Source organism: Magnolia sinica, chromosome 8, assembly GCF_029962835.1.
Source record: "Magnolia sinica isolate HGM2019 chromosome 8, MsV1, whole genome shotgun sequence".
NCBI classification, from domain to species: Eukaryota; Viridiplantae; Streptophyta; class Magnoliopsida; order Magnoliales; family Magnoliaceae; genus Magnolia; species Magnolia sinica.
Genome location: NC_080580.1, coordinates 88681790 through 88701829, shown reverse-complemented (window position 1 = coordinate 88701829; position 20040 = coordinate 88681790). Strand labels below are relative to the sequence as shown.

General features: G+C 39.4%; 1 protein-coding gene across 1 annotated transcript in view; it reads right to left on the bottom strand.

Annotated features, from left to right (window-relative positions):
* The window catches only part of LOC131253623 (splicing factor Cactin-like), a 55858-nt gene that overhangs the window by 23216 nt on the left and 12602 nt on the right, over positions 1-20040 (bottom strand). The window contains exons 5-8 of the mRNA XM_058254693.1: positions 14932-15003; positions 14777-14839; positions 14491-14631; positions 12858-12953 (exon numbers count right to left, since the gene is read on the bottom strand). Coding sequence (XP_058110676.1) covers positions 12858-12953; positions 14491-14631; positions 14777-14839; positions 14932-15003 — 372 coding nt within the window. The remainder of the gene's footprint in view (positions 1-12857; positions 12954-14490; positions 14632-14776; positions 14840-14931; positions 15004-20040) is intronic.

The following is a 20040-nucleotide window of genomic DNA, read 5'->3' as shown; positions in this document are numbered from 1 at the left end:
ATGTATGAACGGTTTGGATAAAATGCATGAATGAAGGTGGGCCCCGCAAAGTTTATTCACTATGCTTAGGGTACCGAGACAGTACGCAATCCGCTTCCCTTTCTTTTGCGTTAATGCGGTACGGGTGGAAACGGTGCCACTAGCCCATTGGTGGTGGTCGGTGCTCTATGGGCCCCACCATGATGTATGTGTTTCATCCATGTCATTCATCCATTTTTACATATCATTTTATGGCTTTATCTCAAAAATGAAAGGGATATAAATCTCAGGTGGACCACACCACAGGAAAACAATAGTGATTGGATATCCACCATTAAAATCCTCCTAAGGCCCACTGTACTATTTATTTGAAATCAAATATGTTGATTAGGTCATGCAGGCCTAGATGAAGTGAAAAAACAAATATCATCTTGATCTAAAACCTTTTTGGCTCCCAAAACGTTTTTAATGGTCGACGTTCATTCAATATTGTTTCCTGTAATGTGGTCCACTTGAGATTGGGATATACCTTAGTTTTGGTCTCATATCCGAAAATGATCTAAAAAATAGATGGATGGCATGGATGAAACACATACATCATTGTGGGGCCCACAGAGCACCTACCACCCACCATTGGTTGGTGGCAGGGGAGTAGCAAATCCGTTTCCAGAACGGCCCTGTTTGCCAGTAAGCAAATTGCGGGGCGAGTAACTCGCTACACAGTGTACTGAGTAAACTTTACGAGGTCCACCATGATTTATATATTTGATTCGCTCTGTCCATCCATTTTACCATATAATGTTAGGGCCTGAGCCCAAAAATTAATCATATAGAATGTTCAAATGGACCACACCACATGAAACAGTTGAATTGAATGTCTACTGTTGAAATATTCTTGGGGGCCAGGGAAGTTTTGGATCAAGCTTATATTTGTTTTCTCTCTTCATCCATGTCCGTATGATCTTATGAACAGATTGGATGACAAATAAACATCACTGTGAGGCCTAACAAGATTTTAATGGTTGAAATCATTATTCCCAATGTTTTCTGTGATATGATCAACTTGAGACTTGGATTTGGTTGAATTTTAGGCTCAACCCCTTACATGATATGGAAAAACGGATGAACAGGGTGGATTTCTTAAAAAAATCCCGCAATAGGCCCCACCTAGATTTTCAGAGCACTAGCTTCATGCTAAAGCTTTCGGAGGAAACACAGGGAGTCAGATTTTAATAACCGGTTTCTTCGGTTTTGTTTCTTCACTCATCCTATAAAATCTCACCGTCCTTTTGAAGCTTTCACCATCCGACCACTCGCATAGTGCCAGCACTCGACCTTATGGGAAGGTACTATGCGGTCGAGCATATAGTACCTTTTCCCTATATATATATATCTATATATATATATATATATATATATATATTCAAAGAGGCAAATCCAAATTGCAGAACCAAACTCTCACTATATAAGACAGACCGAAAAGTCAATGGCCATTGGTGGGGCATTTGGAGGAGATGCAACAGTTGTTTGTTTCAAAGGCACGTTAAAAAGTGTCTTCAATCATTGGCAGAATATTTGGGATGGAGCAGGACAGGTGGCTGGCTCTCTGGGACTTTTAGGACCAAAATCCGTCCATCACCAGCCAAACATACAAAAGTCGTCATCATCATCTAAGCCTTATCCCAACTACTTGGGGGAGCCAAATACGCCAAATCAACCACCATAAATCCTGCCCCAGAAAATTTACAGTGTGTCCAATCCAGTGACCCCATCCTCACCATGGTTGTCCAAACCAGTGGCCCAAACCAAGTAGCCAATCCTTCCCATTACCAGGCATCCTATTCCAGCCCATAATTACCTAGATTTACAGCTCATATTTAGCCCAAATCCTGTCCAAAACTTCTGCAGATGGCTGTTCTCTGTTGTCCATTGGCAGCATGTTAGCGCATCAATTGCCATTAGAGAGTTCATCAGCCCCCTGTGAAACCAAATTGTTCATGCCAATGAGAAGTGGACTTCCTATAGACATAAAATGGCAGGAGAGAACCATGTGACATGAAAAAGATGCTCCAGTAGATGATTGGACCAAAAAAAAAGAGGATATGACAGGTTGAGTGTCTGCCAAGCCACAAGGCAATATTTTAGAATAAGAGAATGGTACATGGAAGAGGTCTAAAAATGTCAGCAAAGGAAATAGTACGAAAATTTTGATTCCGAGGGCACAATAACGAAATTGTCGTAGTTGGGATGTCTTCCTGTGTGCACAGAACACCCAACTCCACGAAATTGTCAAAGCTGAGATATCTTCCCATGTGTGAAGAACTATCAAATCGACAATACCTTTTAACTTAATTTTTTTGACTGAATTTTTTATATACACACACACACACACACATATATATATATATATATATATATATATATATATATATATATATATATATATATATAAATAAAAAGGAGAGAAGAAAATCGAAAGAAGAAAAAAGTTTATATTTTGGACAGAAATATAGCGAGGATGTATGGATGGACCCTTTTTTTTGCAAGATGATGAATTTTATTAGGCCAACAGACGAAACAAAAAAACAAGAAAAACCCACAAGGCAAGACCGAAAACCAAAACAAAAAGAAAACAGAACAAAGAGAAGAAGAAAAACTACAAGCCTAGAAGAGAAAAACCAGACCCACAATCATGGCACCCATTCCCTCACGGAGCAAAGTCACACCCATGGACCCTTTTCTTTTTTTTTTTTTTTTTTTTTTTTTTTTGTCTTGCAAGATGATGAATTTTATTAGGCCAACAGCCTAAACAAAAACAAAAACAACAAGAAAAACCCACAAGACAAGACCGAAAACCAAAACAAGAGGACCATAGGACAGCAGGCAGGGATACCTTCCATCTAGATTTAATCAAGTGGCCTCCTCCCTCAGTACGCCACGAGCGGAAGAGATAGTCGATCGAGATAGGCATCACCCAAGAAACGTCCAACCATCGAAGAATACCGGACTAGATGATTCTGGAAAACGAGAAATGGATGAACAAACGGTCTACCGATTCCTCGGCTTTCAAGCACAAAAGACACATTCGGTAGGATCATAGATTGATTGCAAAGATTATTAATGGTTAGATTTTGTTCCTCCCAGCGAGCCAGGCAAAGGCAACAACTTTTGGAGGAATGATGTAAAAGACCACACGAGGGTGGTGTGACAACTATTGAGACATTTGCAAGTAGGACCGAACGGAGAACACTCCAAACTTGGTGACACACCAGAAAAGGAACTACCAAGGCACTATCAAGTATTTGTACCCCCGGAGATGAAAGCACTCCAAAAGGGAGAAACAACCTTGGGAAGCACCATCCTCAAACTTTGGTTCAACATCTTAGAAATGATTCTGTAACGACTACCCAAAAGACAAATAGGCCTAAAATTCTTAAGACTATCAGCCTCTTCCAACTTAGGAACGAGGGCCAAAAAGATACTACCCAACTGGGCAGAGCTATCTGGTTCTTGGAAGACCATGGATACAATATTTAAAAAAAAAAAAAAAAAAGGGGCATCCATGATGAGAAGAGAACCAGTTATCCATTCAAGAAGGATAAAAGCAAGTTCACAATGAAGCCATTGCATGAGAAGATCTAGTTGTCCTTTAAATCTTCAAAAGAAGGACAAGAACTGTCTAAAGAACCTAAGGATGCTATGTTTTGGATACCGAGGAAAAAGTTTTTTAGAGAAGCGACAAGGTCCATGATGATGAACAAAGAGAGTCCACCATTGGATGTTTGATCAATACATGGATGAACCAATTGAGAAAAGTATTGACGGATCAATCGGTGGACTTGCTGAAAAATCTAAGAATGAAACGGTAGATGAATTAGACATCAAAGTGAAAGAAAAGATGAATGGCAATTCAACAATCATATCAACGAGTCCCAAGGAGATTGCTAAAATTGAGATGGACATATTGATCCATCCCAACAATAATCAGAGTATATAGATTGGAGACTCGTGGTGAGAAGGATAATAAAATGATGATAGGAGACCAATCAAGAAATACGGAAGGAACCGCAAACGACGATCTAGCACTGAAAGCAAACAACTCCACTCCCAAATAGGAAACATAAGCCAATGACCAAGACAGGGAAAGCAAGAAAATTGAAATGTTCTACACTAGCATCCCATGCAAGCATCAATATAAGAAGATTCAACACGAAGGTGCGTCAGAATGACATATAATGCCTCTAATAACAATCGATTGCTATATTTAATATATATCTACAAACATAGAACATACAACAAAGATACAACCATATACAACTATACAACAGCTTCATGCGAGTGATATATGAAGAGATCAAGTTGGATTTGAAATCTCCAGTAGCATTAAGTAATCCTGTATATCATTAAATGATCTTATCTCAATCAATTGCTACCAAAAAGGGGTATTTTTTTTCAAAGGTGACGAATTATTTATTGATAGTAAGGAGAATGAAGGCTCAATTAACAAAGAGAATTGCATTCGAGCTCGAGCTAGAATTGACCCATCATTTGGATCAAAGCCTTTTGTACAAGAAGTCCACTCAATTACATTCATTTTCCCTACCATATACATCCACCTCTTATTTGCTTTTATCATGGAAGCTCTCTCTCTCTCTCTCTCTCCGAGCACCTTTTAGAGTTTATCAAATGAGAGATGCCTTGGTTTCTTTATGGCTAGGTGATCATTACATGGAGCCCAGTGGGCCGAATTCAAGTTCCTAGCCACGTTGAAGACCCCACATGTATGATTGTGCATCTTTGAAGAACCCACACTAGGAAGATGCATGTGGGTTGCTTAGTAAAGAGTATTGGACTGTTGGATCGATTGGATACATCTATCGGACTATTGGATTTCGCACCATGGGCCATCTTGACCGTTGGACTATTTTGATCTTTGGGTCGTCTTAATCGTGGACTCATATTGGACACTAGTTTTAGTTATTTTGTTTAGTTAATTTGATTATTTTGGCTTATTCTATGATTTAGTTGATATTAGGGGTGTTTTAGACATTTTATAGTATTAAGGGTGTTTTTTGTAAAAACACCCCCAAATAGAGAATATAAGGCTTGGACATGTGAAGCCTAGGGCATTATTGGCTATTGAATGAAATTTTCTTCTTGCTTTGTTTTAGAGAAAAATTCCTCGTGTGATTGGAGTTTGGTGTGAAGCCGTGGACTAATTATAATTATCTTCTTTCTTTTATTCTCTTTCCAGGTCATCTTATTTTTGCTTTTTTCTCTTATCATCTTTTTTTGCCCCCTTCTCTTTATTTCCAACCAAAGACCATTACCACCATTGGCCTAGTCCTTCCGAACCTAACCCAAACCATTACTCTAACTGCCCAGACCACTCCCAAGCCGTCCCCCCCCCCGGTATAGACAACCCGGTCCATACGCCCATGCAGAGATGCATCATACGATTGTCCGTACAAACAACCCCATGAACCCTTTTGGGGGTCACAAAAGTTTTGGATCGATATGATATTTGTTTTTCCTCTTCATCAAGGTCTGTGTGACCCCATGAATAGATTGGATGGAAAATAAACGTTATGGTGGGACCTACGAATGTTATAACGGTGACAATCATTGTCCTCATTGCTATTTGTGGTGTGGTCCACTTGAGCTTCGGATATGACTCATTTTTGGGCTCATGATCTAAAATGATCTCTCCAAATGGATTAGTGTGGATATAATAAATACATTATTGTGGGGCCATGTAATTTTGATCTCCTTTGAACTGTTTGTACAACTCGAGCTTGAGGATCGTCAGCGCTCATCTTCGCGGACGCGGATTTCTTGCGAAAGGCTTTCGCAGGAAGTTCCTGCGCTGGAAACTTATGTGGCGCCCACCGTGATGTTTGTGAGAAATCCACCCCGTCCATCTGTTTTTTGAGCTCATTTTAGGACATGGGGCCAAAAAAAATGAGCTAGATACAAGACTCAAGTGGGCCGAAAACGTGAGGATTGAACATCCACAGTTGAAATATTCGTGAGGCCACAAAAGTTTTGAATCAGTCTAATATTTTTGTTTTCAATTCATCCCAGTAGTAATGACGTTATGAACGGTATGGATGGAATGTAAAAATCATTGTCGACCCCAGGGAGGTTTCAACGGTAGGAATTTCCCTACCCACCTTTTCCTTTAGTGCGGCCCACTTGAGTCTTGGATCCTGCTCAATTTTTGTCTCGAGTCTTAAAATAAACTCACAAAATGGATGGACGGGGTAGATTTCTCACAAACATCATGGTGTGCCCCACCTAGGTAGTTTCTGTGAAAGGATTTCTCAAGAAATCCGCGTCCCATCTTCGCACAACACGTACCCACACTAGCCAAGTCGCTGGTGTGTAGTACACTAGCCAATCCACACCGTCCATCCATTTGCATAAGTCATTTTAGGGCATGATCTCAAAAAGGAGACGTGTAAGCTCAAGTGTACCACACCACAAGAAAACGCGATGGCAATGATGTCCACCATTGAAGCTTCTTAGGGCCCACCGTGATGTTTATTTGCCATCCAATCCATTCGTAAGGTTTGACAAACCTGGATGGGAAAACATAAATATTAGCTTGATCCAAAAAATTTATAGCCCCAAAAAAGTTTAATGGTGGTCATTCAATGACCACTATTTTGCGTGGTGTGGTCCACCTCAAATTTGGATCTGCCTTATTTTTCAACCCATTCCCTAAAATGATATGTTAAAATGAATTCATAGTGTTGATAAACCGTCTTATATCAAGGTAGCCCCATGGTCAGGGTTCCATCCAAGTCGTTGGTTGCTTGGATTTGACCAAACAAATTGCGTACATGAGTAAACTTTTAGGGCCGACCTCGGTGTATGTACTACATAACAACGTTGTCCGTCTGTTTGGACTGCTTATTTTATGGCATGGTCCCAAAAATGAAACAGATACAAGTTTCAAGTGAACCACACTATAAGAAACAATGGTCATTGATCCCCCACCATTGAAGACTTCCTAGGGTCCACTGTGACCATCCAACATGTTGATAAGTTCACACGGATTTGGATGAAAGGAAAACACAAATATCAGCTTGATCCAAAAAATTTTGTGGACCACAAAATTTTTAATGGTCAATAACCACTATTTCGTGTGGAGTGGTCCACATCTACCTAAAATTTGTATCTGCCTCATTTTTTAGGCCAACCCCTAAAATCAGGTTGCAAAACAAATGGACCATGCAGATATGTCATGCATGCATCGAGGTGGGCCCTATTGTTTTCGACGGTAGCATCAATTCATCAAGGCCTTTTACGGCTCCAAGAAGTTTTCGACGGTAGCATCAATTCCAACTGTTTTCACTTGCGTGGTCCACATAAGTTTGAATGAAGGGAAAAAAAACAATTATCAGCTTGATCCAAAACTTTTGTGGCCCACTAATGGTCAATCACCATTGTTTCTTATGGTATGGTTCCCCTGATTATTGGATCAGCTTCATTTTTTGGATAATGTAAAAATGGATGGACGAGGTGGATATTAAATACACACATCATTGATAGGTATGTTTTATAATTTCTACTAAATCTTTTGCTTTTGAATGCATTGGTTATGTTTTCATACATATCTTTATACATTTACAAATGTTATGCATCATATTTGAATATATTTACCTTAGTTCAATCAGATAACGCATAACTTAGGACCTTCTACAAAGGAAATTTATTATGTGCACTTCTTTTTTGAGATTTTATGATTTAAAAGTATGTATTAAGGTCTTGAAGTTTCATTTAAAAATAAAAAAATAAAAATTCAACCATTTTGCCAATGTTTCCCCATGTTTCCCAAAAAGTGCAATAAATTATGCGATACAAACGATATATCCCATGTGATAACCGATACGTATATGTATCCCAAGGTTGTGATACATTGCACGATACCGATATTTCGAACACTGACCCCAACAATTGGGAAGATGACCAATCTCAAGCGCGAGGTGAAGTTGGAAGGCATAAGAGAGGTCGTAGCCAAGGTAATGGTTGTGGTGGGGTGCGTACCTAGCCACCCCTTGGAGAGTATCAAGACCACTATGATCCTGATGAGCGAGTAATGAAAAGTGTGAAAGTTGAGGCACTGAGTTATGATGGTCACTTAGACCCTAAGGCCTTCCTCGATTGGCCTGCGGACATGGATCATTATTTCTAGTGGTACGATATGTCCAATTGTCGTTAGGTGAGGCTCACCAAGATGAAGTTGGTGGGCCGAGCCAAGTTGTTTAGAGGAATGTCGGGAGGAAGGTGGAGATGTTTGGAGATGACCCGATCTCACTGTGAGCCAAGATGAAAGAGATCTTGAAGGAAAAATACCTTCCTCTCTCTTAGAGCTAGAAGCTTTTGGATCAGTGGCAATCCCTTAGTCAAGGATCAATGCTTGTGGCTAATTATATCGCCAAGTTTGATGAATATATGATGCGATGTAATGTTCCAGACCTGTTAGTGATTATTTCCCATTTCAGGATGGGCCTTCGACTCGAGCTTTAGTGAGAGCTTATCTTACAACATTAGCGCCCTAGAGCTCAAGCGGTATTTGAAACTGCAATTCATGAGGCGATTCGACTCACGCGATTCCAATGTCAAGGCCACTCCCAAGGGAGTCAAGCCTAATTTTGGGAGTCACTCTAAAGCCTCTACTGGCACTTTGTCCAACAACCAGGATGTGAAAGGTAAACGTTTAGCTAGTACCAGCTCAAGGGTAGGTGGGCAAGCGTAGTGTTGCAATTGCCAAGGATACGACCATTTCGCATACCAGTGCCTTACGAAAGAGCAAAGTAAGGCCTTCGTGATTGGTGAGTTTGATGAGGATGTGGATGATTATGTAGATTGCAAAGAAGAAGAATATCAGCCCGAAATTGGTACTAGTGATGAAGAAGTTGAAGGAGTCGCAACTGTTCCACTTGTAGTTGTCGGATGCACCTTAGCCCAAGCTAAAGAGAGTGATGATTGGCGCATGAATTCAATTTTCCACACTTAAGTGTGGTGACAAAAACTACAAGGTGATAATTGATAGTGCCAGTTGCACCAATGTGGTCTCTGCTAGCACTGTATCTCGTTTGGATTAAAAACCCATCCCTCACCCTTAGCCCTATTGAGTTTCATGGGTTGATGCATCCTCGATGCTGGTTTCTCACCGGTGTCTCATTCTCATTCACAGTTTATACCCTAAAAAGACGTTGTGGTGTGATGTTTTTGCGCATGGACGTAGGCCAAATCATTTTGGGCAGACCTTAGCTGTATGATCGTCATGTGACACTATTCGATCGTTCGAATATGTGTTCATTTATTCATGAAGGTAAGAGGATAAAGTTAAATCCTCTCCCGCCCAAAAGCACCCTAGAGAAGGAGGATGTCAAGAAGGGTGACTCAAAAGATGTGAGGAAGTCCCAGCCTAAGTCTCTCCATATAATCAACACCAAAGAATTTGAAAAGAAGACTAAATTTGATTCGATGGTGTATGCCCTCGTGGTAAGAGAGGTTACACCTGAGGTTAGTGTAGAGTTACCACCTGAAGTGATTCTGGTGTTGGAGGAGTTTAGTGATATTTTCCTAAAGGACTTACCGGATGAGCTTCCTCCCATGCATACATTCAACATGCTATCAATCTTGTCCCCGGGTCAACTCTACCAAACCTTCCTCACTACCAAACGAACCCCATGGGCTGTGGAGCATGTGGAATTGTAGAAGCAAGTGGATGAGCTTCTTAGAAAAGGATTCATTCAGGAGAGTTTGAGTCCATGTGTCGTACCACCCCTCCTCACGCCTAAGAAAGATGACACTTGGCGCATGTGCGTGGTCAACAAGGCTAAAGTATTGATTTCTTATATTGTGTCTTGACAACATGTTAAATATGATGGCTGGTGCCACAATGATTGACCTCAAAAGTGGATATCATCAGATACGTATTCGCCTAGGAGATGAATAAAAGACAACCTTCAAGATGAAGGATGGGCTATACAAGTGGTTAGTGATGTCTTTTGGCTTGACCAACACTGCGAGTACATTCATGAGAGTGACGACACAAGTGTTGAGGCCCTTTATAGGTAAGTTTCTGGTGGTATATTATGATGACATATTCATTTATAGTACCTTCAGGGAACAACACCTCCACCATTTGACGCAAGTTTGCGCGGTTCTTAGAAGTTATATGCCAACTTGAAGAAGTGTTATTTCATGTCTGACAAAGTTATCTTCTTAGGGTTCATTATTTCTATTTCATCAGAGGGCATGTTTGCAGATCCCAAGAAAGTCAAGGCCATAACATGTTGGCCTAAATTGCGGAACATTCACAAAGTGCGTAGTTTCCATGGGTTCACTACTTTCTATAGGCAGTTCATTCGAGGCTTTAGTTCCATTATGGCTCCCATCACAGATTGCATTAAGGGGGTGTTTGTTTTTCAATTCCCTCACGCAAATACAAGTAAACGGATAATGATTAATTACCGATGTAATTCTTGCACTTTTTCTATGCTAATAGTGATGGCTTACTTTTTTAAATAAAACCGAGGAAGAAGTGAGATTTCATGTGGGGCCCACTGTGATATGTGTGGCTTATCCACATCGTCCATCCATTTTGCGGGCTAATTTTAGGGCATGAGCCCAAAAACGAGGCAAATCCAAAGCTCGAGTGGACCAAGCCACATGAAATAATGGGTTGAATGCATATCGTTAAAAACCTTTTATGACCACAATTTCATATGGTGTGGGCCACTTGAGCTTCAGATTTGCCTCATTTTTGGACTCATGCCCTATAATGTTCGGGCAAAATGGATGGACGGCATGGATATGTCACAGACATCATAGTGGGGCCCACAAATTTACATCGATCCTTTTCAAATGGCTTTTGCAAGGAGGCAATTACCACCGCACCAAACATGGGTAAATGGTAACTATTACCCATTTACATACATTTATTTGCATTTTCCTCCATTTACAACAAAACAGACCCCCCTAAGGGAGAGTTCAAATGGACTAACGCGGCCTCCAAAGCTTTCAAAGAGATTAAAAGCAAGATGATTGAAGCTCATGTCATGCGCCTTCCTGACTTTTCTAAAGTTTTCGAGGTTGCGTGTGATACATTTGGAGTAGGTATAGATGAAGTGTTTAGCCAGGAAGGGCACCCTGTTGCCTATTTCCGTAAGAAGTTGAATGAGGCGAAGCAACGATACTCTACCTATGATAAGGAATTCTACATGATAGTCAAATCCTTGTGACATTGGCAACATTGCCTACTTCTGCAACAGTTCATTTTGTTTTTCAACTATGAGGCTTTGCGATACCTCAACTCCTAAAAGAAATTAAACTCATAACATGCCAAGTAGGTTAAGTTTATCCAGGAGTACACATTTGTTCTGAAACACAAGGCCGGAGTCGAGAACAAACCTGTCGATGCCCTCAGTTGTCCAGTGGTGCTACTCCAATACATGTCTAGAAGTTACTGGGTTCGAACAATTGAGAGTATTCTGTGTGCCCAGATTTTGGGTAAGTGTACACATCACTTTTAGATGACCAGTCGAGGAGTGATGGTGGGTTTTTACTGATTGATGAGTTTTATTTAAATGTGACATACTTTGTATTCCCCTCACCTCCCTTTGGGATTTTTTAGTTTGGGAGCTTCGTGCCGGAGGAGTGGCCGGTTATTTTGATAGAGACAAGATTATTGCCCTTGTCGAGGATAGGCTTTATTAGCCCAGCCTCAAGCAAGACACGGCCAAAATCATCGGGCAATGTAGGACTTGTCAATTGGCAAAGCAGAAAAGGCAAAATATTGGATTATATACGCCCTTGCAAGCACCATGCACTCCGTGGCAAGATATTATTATGGATTTCGTGCTTGGGCTAACCCAAGACGATAAGAAAGCATGATTCCATCTTTGTGGTGGTGGACCATTTCTTAAAAATGGCCCATTTTCTCCTATGTTCGAAAATGTTTGATGCCTCCAACATTGCCAAGCTTTTCTTTAGAGAGGTGGTTCGCTTGCATGGTCTGTCAAAGACCATTGTGTCTGATAGAGATGTGAGATTCATGAGTTATTTTTAGAAGACACTTTGGCATGTGATGGGTATGAGACACTAGTTCTCGTCGGCATACCATCTCCAAACTAACAGTCAAACGGAAGTGGTTAATCAAAGCTTAGAAAACTTGTTATGATATCTTATGGGTGATCATGTTAGGACTTGGGATTCAGTTTTACGAGTTGCAGAGTTTGCTTATAACATGAGTCCTTTTGAAGTAGTTCATGGTTACAAACCTAAGAAGCCTATAGATCTCATTCCTATGTCAGTCTCCCAATAGGCCATCAGAGTCTGCAGATGCATTTACACGACATATTCATAACTCACATGCTGAATTAAGAAATGGATTGATGTGAACAATGAAAAGTACAAAATATTTGCTGACTCTCATTGCAAGTATAAAGAATTTCAAGTAGAAGATTATGTGATGGTTCAGATAAGGCCAAAACGGATCCGCAAGGGGCCATGAAGAAATTACAAGCCCGTAGTGCAGGACCTTATAAAATATTGAAAATATTAGGTTGCAATGCGTATTTTGTAGATCTTCCACCTAACATGAGAATTAGTTCTATATTCAAGTATTTTCACTTGGAAGAGGGATAATTGGTTCACACTGGAAGCATGCAATTGATCTTCTCATGATGTTTTGTATGGAAAATTGGAACATCTTACACTGTCAGAAATGAATAAGAAGCTCAGCGCCTATGCAGGAGATTTGAATTAGAATCATGTGGTTGCAAGAAAATCATAGGTGGAAAAAAAAAAAAAAACTGTGGGTACTTCTCTATAGGCAAGGGAAAGGATGAGAGTAAGACCTCCCAAAACTCTATATGTGTCAGTGTTGCCCTGTCCATATCCATATGCATTTTTATGTCATCACGAAGCTCCTCCATTTCCTTAGCCGTCAGACCCTGTTATATTCATCTCAACCTAGTCAGCTTATAATGACAAAAATTAATGTCATCAGCATTAGTTAGTGAAATGCTTTAAGATAAAATGATTCAATAAATCAATCAGTTTGGAAGCAGAAAAATGAATCAGCTAATAGCATTTTATTACAACTTACAATAAAAGTAACAGCAGATACCGTGATTTCTAAGTACATGACTTAACGGCACATAAATTACTGTTATTATTTGGGCAGGTTCCAATTTGGGGTGAACTAGGGCAAGCAATACATAAATAGATGGTAAACTGAAATCAGGAAGGAAACCCTCTGCACTTTTTTTCTTCTGAAAGGTAGGAAACCCTTGCAGTTGTTTGGTTTGCTAAAGAAATGTCCTGAATAATGCTGTTCCTTTGCATTGTCCAGTGTTGGATTGCAACCCACTAAGGGAAGCCTCTTTTCCCTCCAATTTCGCATTTAAAACACCGTGTTAGAGGGGAAAAAAAAAAGGTTTTACTCCCTTGTTGAGGTAAGAAAGGCAAAGGCAAACAGTTGCCATGGCATTCTTTGTTTCCCAAGCAAGAGCAAACGTCTTGTCGGCATAAATTGAATGCTTCCCCTAGTTTACCCTCAATCCAAACACACCCTCTAGAACAAAGTGAAGACTAGAAACAATAAGATTAATGTGTTGCACAATTGAGAAATTCTAATAGATTGAACTAACAGAAAGTTGTCTAGAGACAAGTTTGGTTACAAGCTTCTGAATTTATCGAGACTTTGATTAAGTATCACAAACAAGCAGAAGCATTATAATCTATGAGAATCTTCGAGAATGTCTGATCAGGGTAACCAGCAAAGGACCTCATATTAATATTAACACAAAATCAAACAATTAGTGCCAAAAAAGAACACCAAGTACCCATTCACATAGTTCACACTTCACAGCATTCATGATCTTAAATGCCAAAATTCCCTCTGAAATCTAATACCATTTTTTTTCTTGAAATGTGGTCTAGTCCCTATACCAAAGTGGAATCAAGCAGGAGCACTGGATGGCAGCTAAATCTTCAAAAAATTCTCTAAGGAAGTTTTGGTCTATTCATTTAAAGAAAAGAATCTTCAATGAATGAGCACATACTACTAAAAAACCACCTTATCCTCGTATTCAAAATGTTGCTAAAACTAGACTGGTCTCACATGCTTGACATTGTTCTATTTGTAACCATATATTATGCGTATTAGTGTCCACATTAAAAGCAGTCCTTTTATAGGACATAAAAACATTATCACATAGATTTTCTATTGAATCTGAATGTAGTCGATATATACCAAAGAACCTGTTCTAAAATAGTGAAATTAGACATTTCAATTCTAAAGGAAGGAATCCTTTAACTTGTTACAAATGTGTAAAGCTTGAACTAGTGTCAAATAAACAAAAGGAACAAGGACGAAAGGAAAAAGGGTAATGTCCATCGTGGAAACAAAAAATAATTAAATAAATGTAGAAGTCCATCATGGAAACAAAAAATAATTAAATAAATGCTAACATAAAGGATATTCACCTTGAAGACCGTGTAAGGTTCATTTATTTCGATGTTGAAATCTTCTGAACAATTAAGGTTCTTTGAAAGAATGTCAATGGGTTTTAAACGCCCTTCACGCAATCTAATCTCTGACCTAATTTTGCTTTGATCAAAATGGAACTGTCGGATAAAATTTTTAGCAACTGGTAAGCACAGATATCTTAGTGAATGGCTGGACAAAGACTGAAATATTACAATATATCAAAAGCAACAATGTCATGGGTGAAAATAAGAAAATGGGCATCCAAGACTTTTCCATTGATACCTCCTCTTCTTTCTTCTCCCAATCCTGGAACTCAGCCCGAGCACGTTCCCATGCCAACATTGCCTACAATAGCGCATAAACACAGTTATATCACATGGACCGATAGCTTAGTTGAAACCTATGATGCATCATGAAAGATAGAAGATTTAGCTAACCATTTCCTCTTCATGTTGTGCTTTTTCAATTGCTCTTTCCTCCCTTCTTTTCTTCACTTTCTCAATCTCTGCCTGCATCGTGAATTTGAATACAAGTACACTATGATGTGATCTTAAAGAAGATTGACCCTCATAGATATAAAATAGAAGATACCACTTGCAATAGCATGAAATGAAATACTTGGCCACAATGATACTTAAGATCGTATAGCGCGCGCGGGCGCACACACGCACAAAATTAAAACAGCAAAGAAACATGGAACCATCTGAATTGCATTGAAATCATCTAAATGAAAGGTTTCGCATGAACAACTGACCGTATACCTAGCTAGTCAAACTTTTAAAGATGAGTCATTTGATTGCTCAGCTCTACATTTATTATTTTAAAAATAAAAAATAATAATAAAAAAGAACAATAGGATGGAAATATAAATTCAAGACTCTTCTACTTTTTCTTTTGAAAGACAGTACAGTATAAATTCAAGCTTAGTTGTGAATTTATGTTGCTATAATATGCTAGTGATTGAAATAGGAGGCATGTATCCTACTTTTTCGTTTTACTATATTTTAATTATCAATAAAAATTGAGATATAAAACATCCCATATAACACCTAAATGGAAACTTAAGCCGAGAAGGCATAACTACTCAGGAAAGATACTACTGGGCCATAAAGTTTGCTTCCCTGTGAAAGTCAAACACCGAAAAATGTCAATTACTGCAACGTGCAGTGTTTAAATTATTGGCAACATTATTGAATTGTCGCCGATATTTTCGGTATCGCTGGGTCATCGATATCGAACACCACATATTTCGTTTCTCTTCCAGATATCGGCGAATTTTTGCCGATTTTTTCAGATTTTCCGACAATTTCAAATTATCGCCGCTAAGTTATTGTTTCTATCCAACAACCACCCTATTATCGTCAACAGAAAGGGAAAATTTTCGGCATTTTCATCCAGCAACAAATTCGAGGTCCAGATTAAATACTCGAAAAAAGAAGAAAATACCTTTTTTATTTCCTTTTGGAGGTGCTTGGATTGCGGGGAATGAAAAAACTTGAAATTTTGGGAATTTCGGCGAGGGTGTAGGAGATCTTCCGCCAAAATTTCCTCCTATTGCAAAGAATCTGCGATTTTTGCATTGAAGGGGCTTGAAAACGCTTCGATTCAAAAGAGAGGATCTGATTTAGGGTTTTGAAATGGGGGTTTCGAAAAGGTCGGCTTCAATGATTCGACCCTCACTTTCCCTTTCGTTTTTATTTCTTATGGACGCAACAACCGTGATGTGTCTGACTGTGTGGGGCCCACATCAATGTATGCATCATATATCTGCACCTGCCATTAGTTTTTCCATGTAAATTTAGAGCATAGGCCGAAAAGCAAAGCAGATCTAGAAATCAGCTGGACCACACCACAAGAAACAATGGTCGTTGAACACCCAGCATTAAAAACTTCCTAAGGGCTAGGGTCCACCATAATGTTTATTTCCCATCCAAGCTGTTCATAAGGTCACACATAACTGAATGAAGAAAAAACATAAATATAAGCTTGCCCCAAAACTTTTGTGGCCCACGAAAAGATTTTAATGGTTAGTTACCATCGTTTCTTGAGGTGCAATCAATGGTCCACTTGAGTGTTGGACCTACTTCATTTTTTGGACCATGCCTTAAAATGATCTGGTAAAACGGACGGATGACGTGGATATACAACATGTACATTGAGGTGGGCCCCACAGACAAGTCCCGTCCCACCCACCTAGCTGGAAAAGGACGCAGATTGGCTTGCGACATATCCAATAGCAAATGGCTACTTTTCAACGTAATGTGGACCCGACTATGAAATGTGTTTCATCCAGGCAATCCATCCATTTTTTTATATCATTTTCTGATACGATCACAAAAATGAGGTAGATCCAAATATCGAGTGGATCCCCACCATGATCATTTTATCACCGCTGCTTCCTATGGTGTGGTCCACTTGAGCCATGGATTTGCCTAATTTTGGGGCTTGTGTCCTAAAATTATATAGTAAAATGAAATGGACAATGTTGATAAACTCAAATGAAATGTCATTTTGCCACGTGTATTGGAGGGGCGGCAAATCATAAAACTCCCGTGAAGAGTGCGCCCTTGTAGGGTTTCTTTTGCCCATGGAGCCTTGCTAAGCCACACGCATGTGCAATAAAAGCTCATGTATGCGTCATGTACGTGCCTACATGGCATGATGTGTCCAAGATCTAACTGTAATAAATTAAAAAAAAGGCATCACTGCATTGATGCCATAGTCCAAGAATTAGTTTGATCTACTAGTCGAGTGGGCCGCATTTTGCAAAACAAATGTACAACTCTAACAACAAGGGTGAAGCTTTTTAATTGTCCACCTATTTTCCATGTTAGGGCCCGCATGTTATTTGGATCATAATTATTTTTGAAAAACATGTATAAGGTTGGATCAACCTAATGGATGGATTGCATCTTGTACTTATGTGCCATGCTGACACATGTGCATTGTGTACATCAATTTTGTCACGAGTAGATTAGTATTACCCAGGTAACACTATAGTGGGTGTTTCCCTAACCATGGGGCCCACCTTGAAGTATGTGTTGTATATCCATGTCATCCATCAAAATTTTCAGCTCATTTTAGGAAATAGTCACAAAAATTGAAGCAAATCCAAATCTTATGGGGACCACATGGTATTTGGAATGATATCTTATGGTAGTGCATGCTTTTAAGCCCCATTAAATGAAAACTTATTGTGTATGCATTCTTTGTGCAAATTTTTTTATTCCTAAATATGCAAATATGTGTATTTAGGCATCTCTTGAAGTTTCATTGAAAAAATCTACCGTTTTCCTCCTGTTTTTCCCACATTTCCGGTTATCGGTGATAACAATATTTTATCTTTATCTCTGGTCAGCGAAACTTGTAGCGATACCGACAACTCGAACACTGGCAACATGCAAATTATCCCATGAAATGCATCTGCAATGCTCCATGGAAAATTGTGGGCATAACATATAGTGAATCGCACTCAACAATCAACTCGAAGACAAAGGATAGAACCAAATGTAGGCAAGGAAGCCCGTGCATGATAGCTCGCTCCACCTCTTCAAATGTAGAATCTGGAATGCCAAAGGACCAATGCAGGCTAAAAATCATCGTGAATACAACCAAGCCATCACAAATACTCAACAAAAACCAACAAATGCAATGGCTTCTATTCCATTTAAATAACAATAAAACCTTCAGATAAGGGCATCTCCTAGTTTTCGAAAGACTTACATGATGGTTGGCACTTACTGCAATGACAGGGCTATTGCAAAACAGCATCACCAAAGATACCTTTGTAGAAGTCGAGAGAGATAGAAAAGATGAGAATAAAGAGAGAAAAGAAGGATGGGAGAAGTTAGGGACCCAAATTAGGGTTGATGCCCCTCTTACTGCAATGAATTTTCATGATGATAAAAATGTCCTCAATAACAAAAGCAAGAACCCCCATCATGTCCTAAACCACTATTATTAACAAAAGAGCAAGCATAGAAATAAATTTAACTGAACCTAGTTGGGGTACAGTGGTACGACCCACCCACATTCACATCCATCGACACTCCCCCTAAAGTTGGAGCATGCATATTGTCGATGCAAGCTTGGAGTACATAGTATAGCTCGACTGTGACGAAGAGCCTTGGTGAATACATTAGCAAGTTGATCTTGATATTGGACGTATGGTGGAGAGATCTTGACACTAGAGACCTCACGTATGAAGTGACAAGTGACTTCAATGTGTTTAGTTCTTTCATGATACACCGGATTGTTCGCAATGTGGGATGTGGAATGATTATCACAAAATAACTTCATAGACTCATTGTAAAGTGTAAACCCCATTTCCTAGAACAATTTCTTGATCCAAAACAATGGCAATATGAGTCATTGTTCTATATCTGCTTTAGCACTTGACTGAGCCACCACACTTTACTTCTTGCTCTTCTCGGTGACTAGATTTTCTCTTGTAAACATGCAATGCCTATGGTAGATTATCTATCTACTAAAGAACTTACCAGCTTTGCATCAGAGTACCCTATGACTTGAAGATGATCGTTTCGTTTATACAAAATTCCCCGACCTGGTGCTCCTTTAACTACATCCATGTGAAGTACTCTTGAAGAACTCATAAACTAGTTCACCATGTTCACAACATAATACGTCTGGTTGAGTGATAGTTACGTTGATAAGTTTTCCAATAAATCTTCTATACCTCTCTGAGTCTTTCATTGCATCTCCTTGATCACTTAACAAGTTTGTGATTGGGATCCATTGGTGTATTGACCGGCTCAATACCAAGAAAACATGTTTCCATGAGCAAATCCAAAACATATCTGTTGAGAAAGAATGATTCCTTCCTTGGATCTGGCTACTTCTATATGAAGAAAGTATTGAAGATGACCAAGATCTTTTGTGAGGAAATGCTATTGAAGGTACTTTTTAGCTTCTCAATCATATTGTTGTTGATTCTTGTAACAACAATACCATCCACATACATTATTAGCACAATTGAAGCCTCAGGTTGATGAGTTGCTTAAAAAGGGCTACGTTGGAGAGAGTCTAAGCCCATGTGTGATGCCAGCCCTCCTTACTCCCAAGATCGCGACCACTTAGGGGCCCGATGGATGACACATAGGCCATTTGATGGCATAGGATTGTTTTAGAATTTATTTGATAGTTCTTTTTACATTATGGACCGTTTATGAGCTTTGTATTACGTTTTTTTAGTTTAGGGAGTGATTTAGTAAAAAGACAATTACTAGGGGTATTTTTGTTACTTTTTAAATTTTCTTAAAAATCTCACTAGTTTTCTCTCTCAATCTTTATGTGATGTGAAGGTGGTTTCCAAGTGATTTAGAAAGTGGATTGGTGCGAAGCCTTTCCTCATCAACGTAAGTGCGAGGCTTCCATCTATCTCCATATTCGCATCTTTTCTCCATCGAAACAAAGTATTTCTTCAAGTTCTCTTCTTTTGTCTTCTTCCCCATTGGCCCATACCCACCAAAATCCCTTCCTTCCCTACCCTTTACATTCCCCTCCACAAACCTAACCCTTAAAACCCC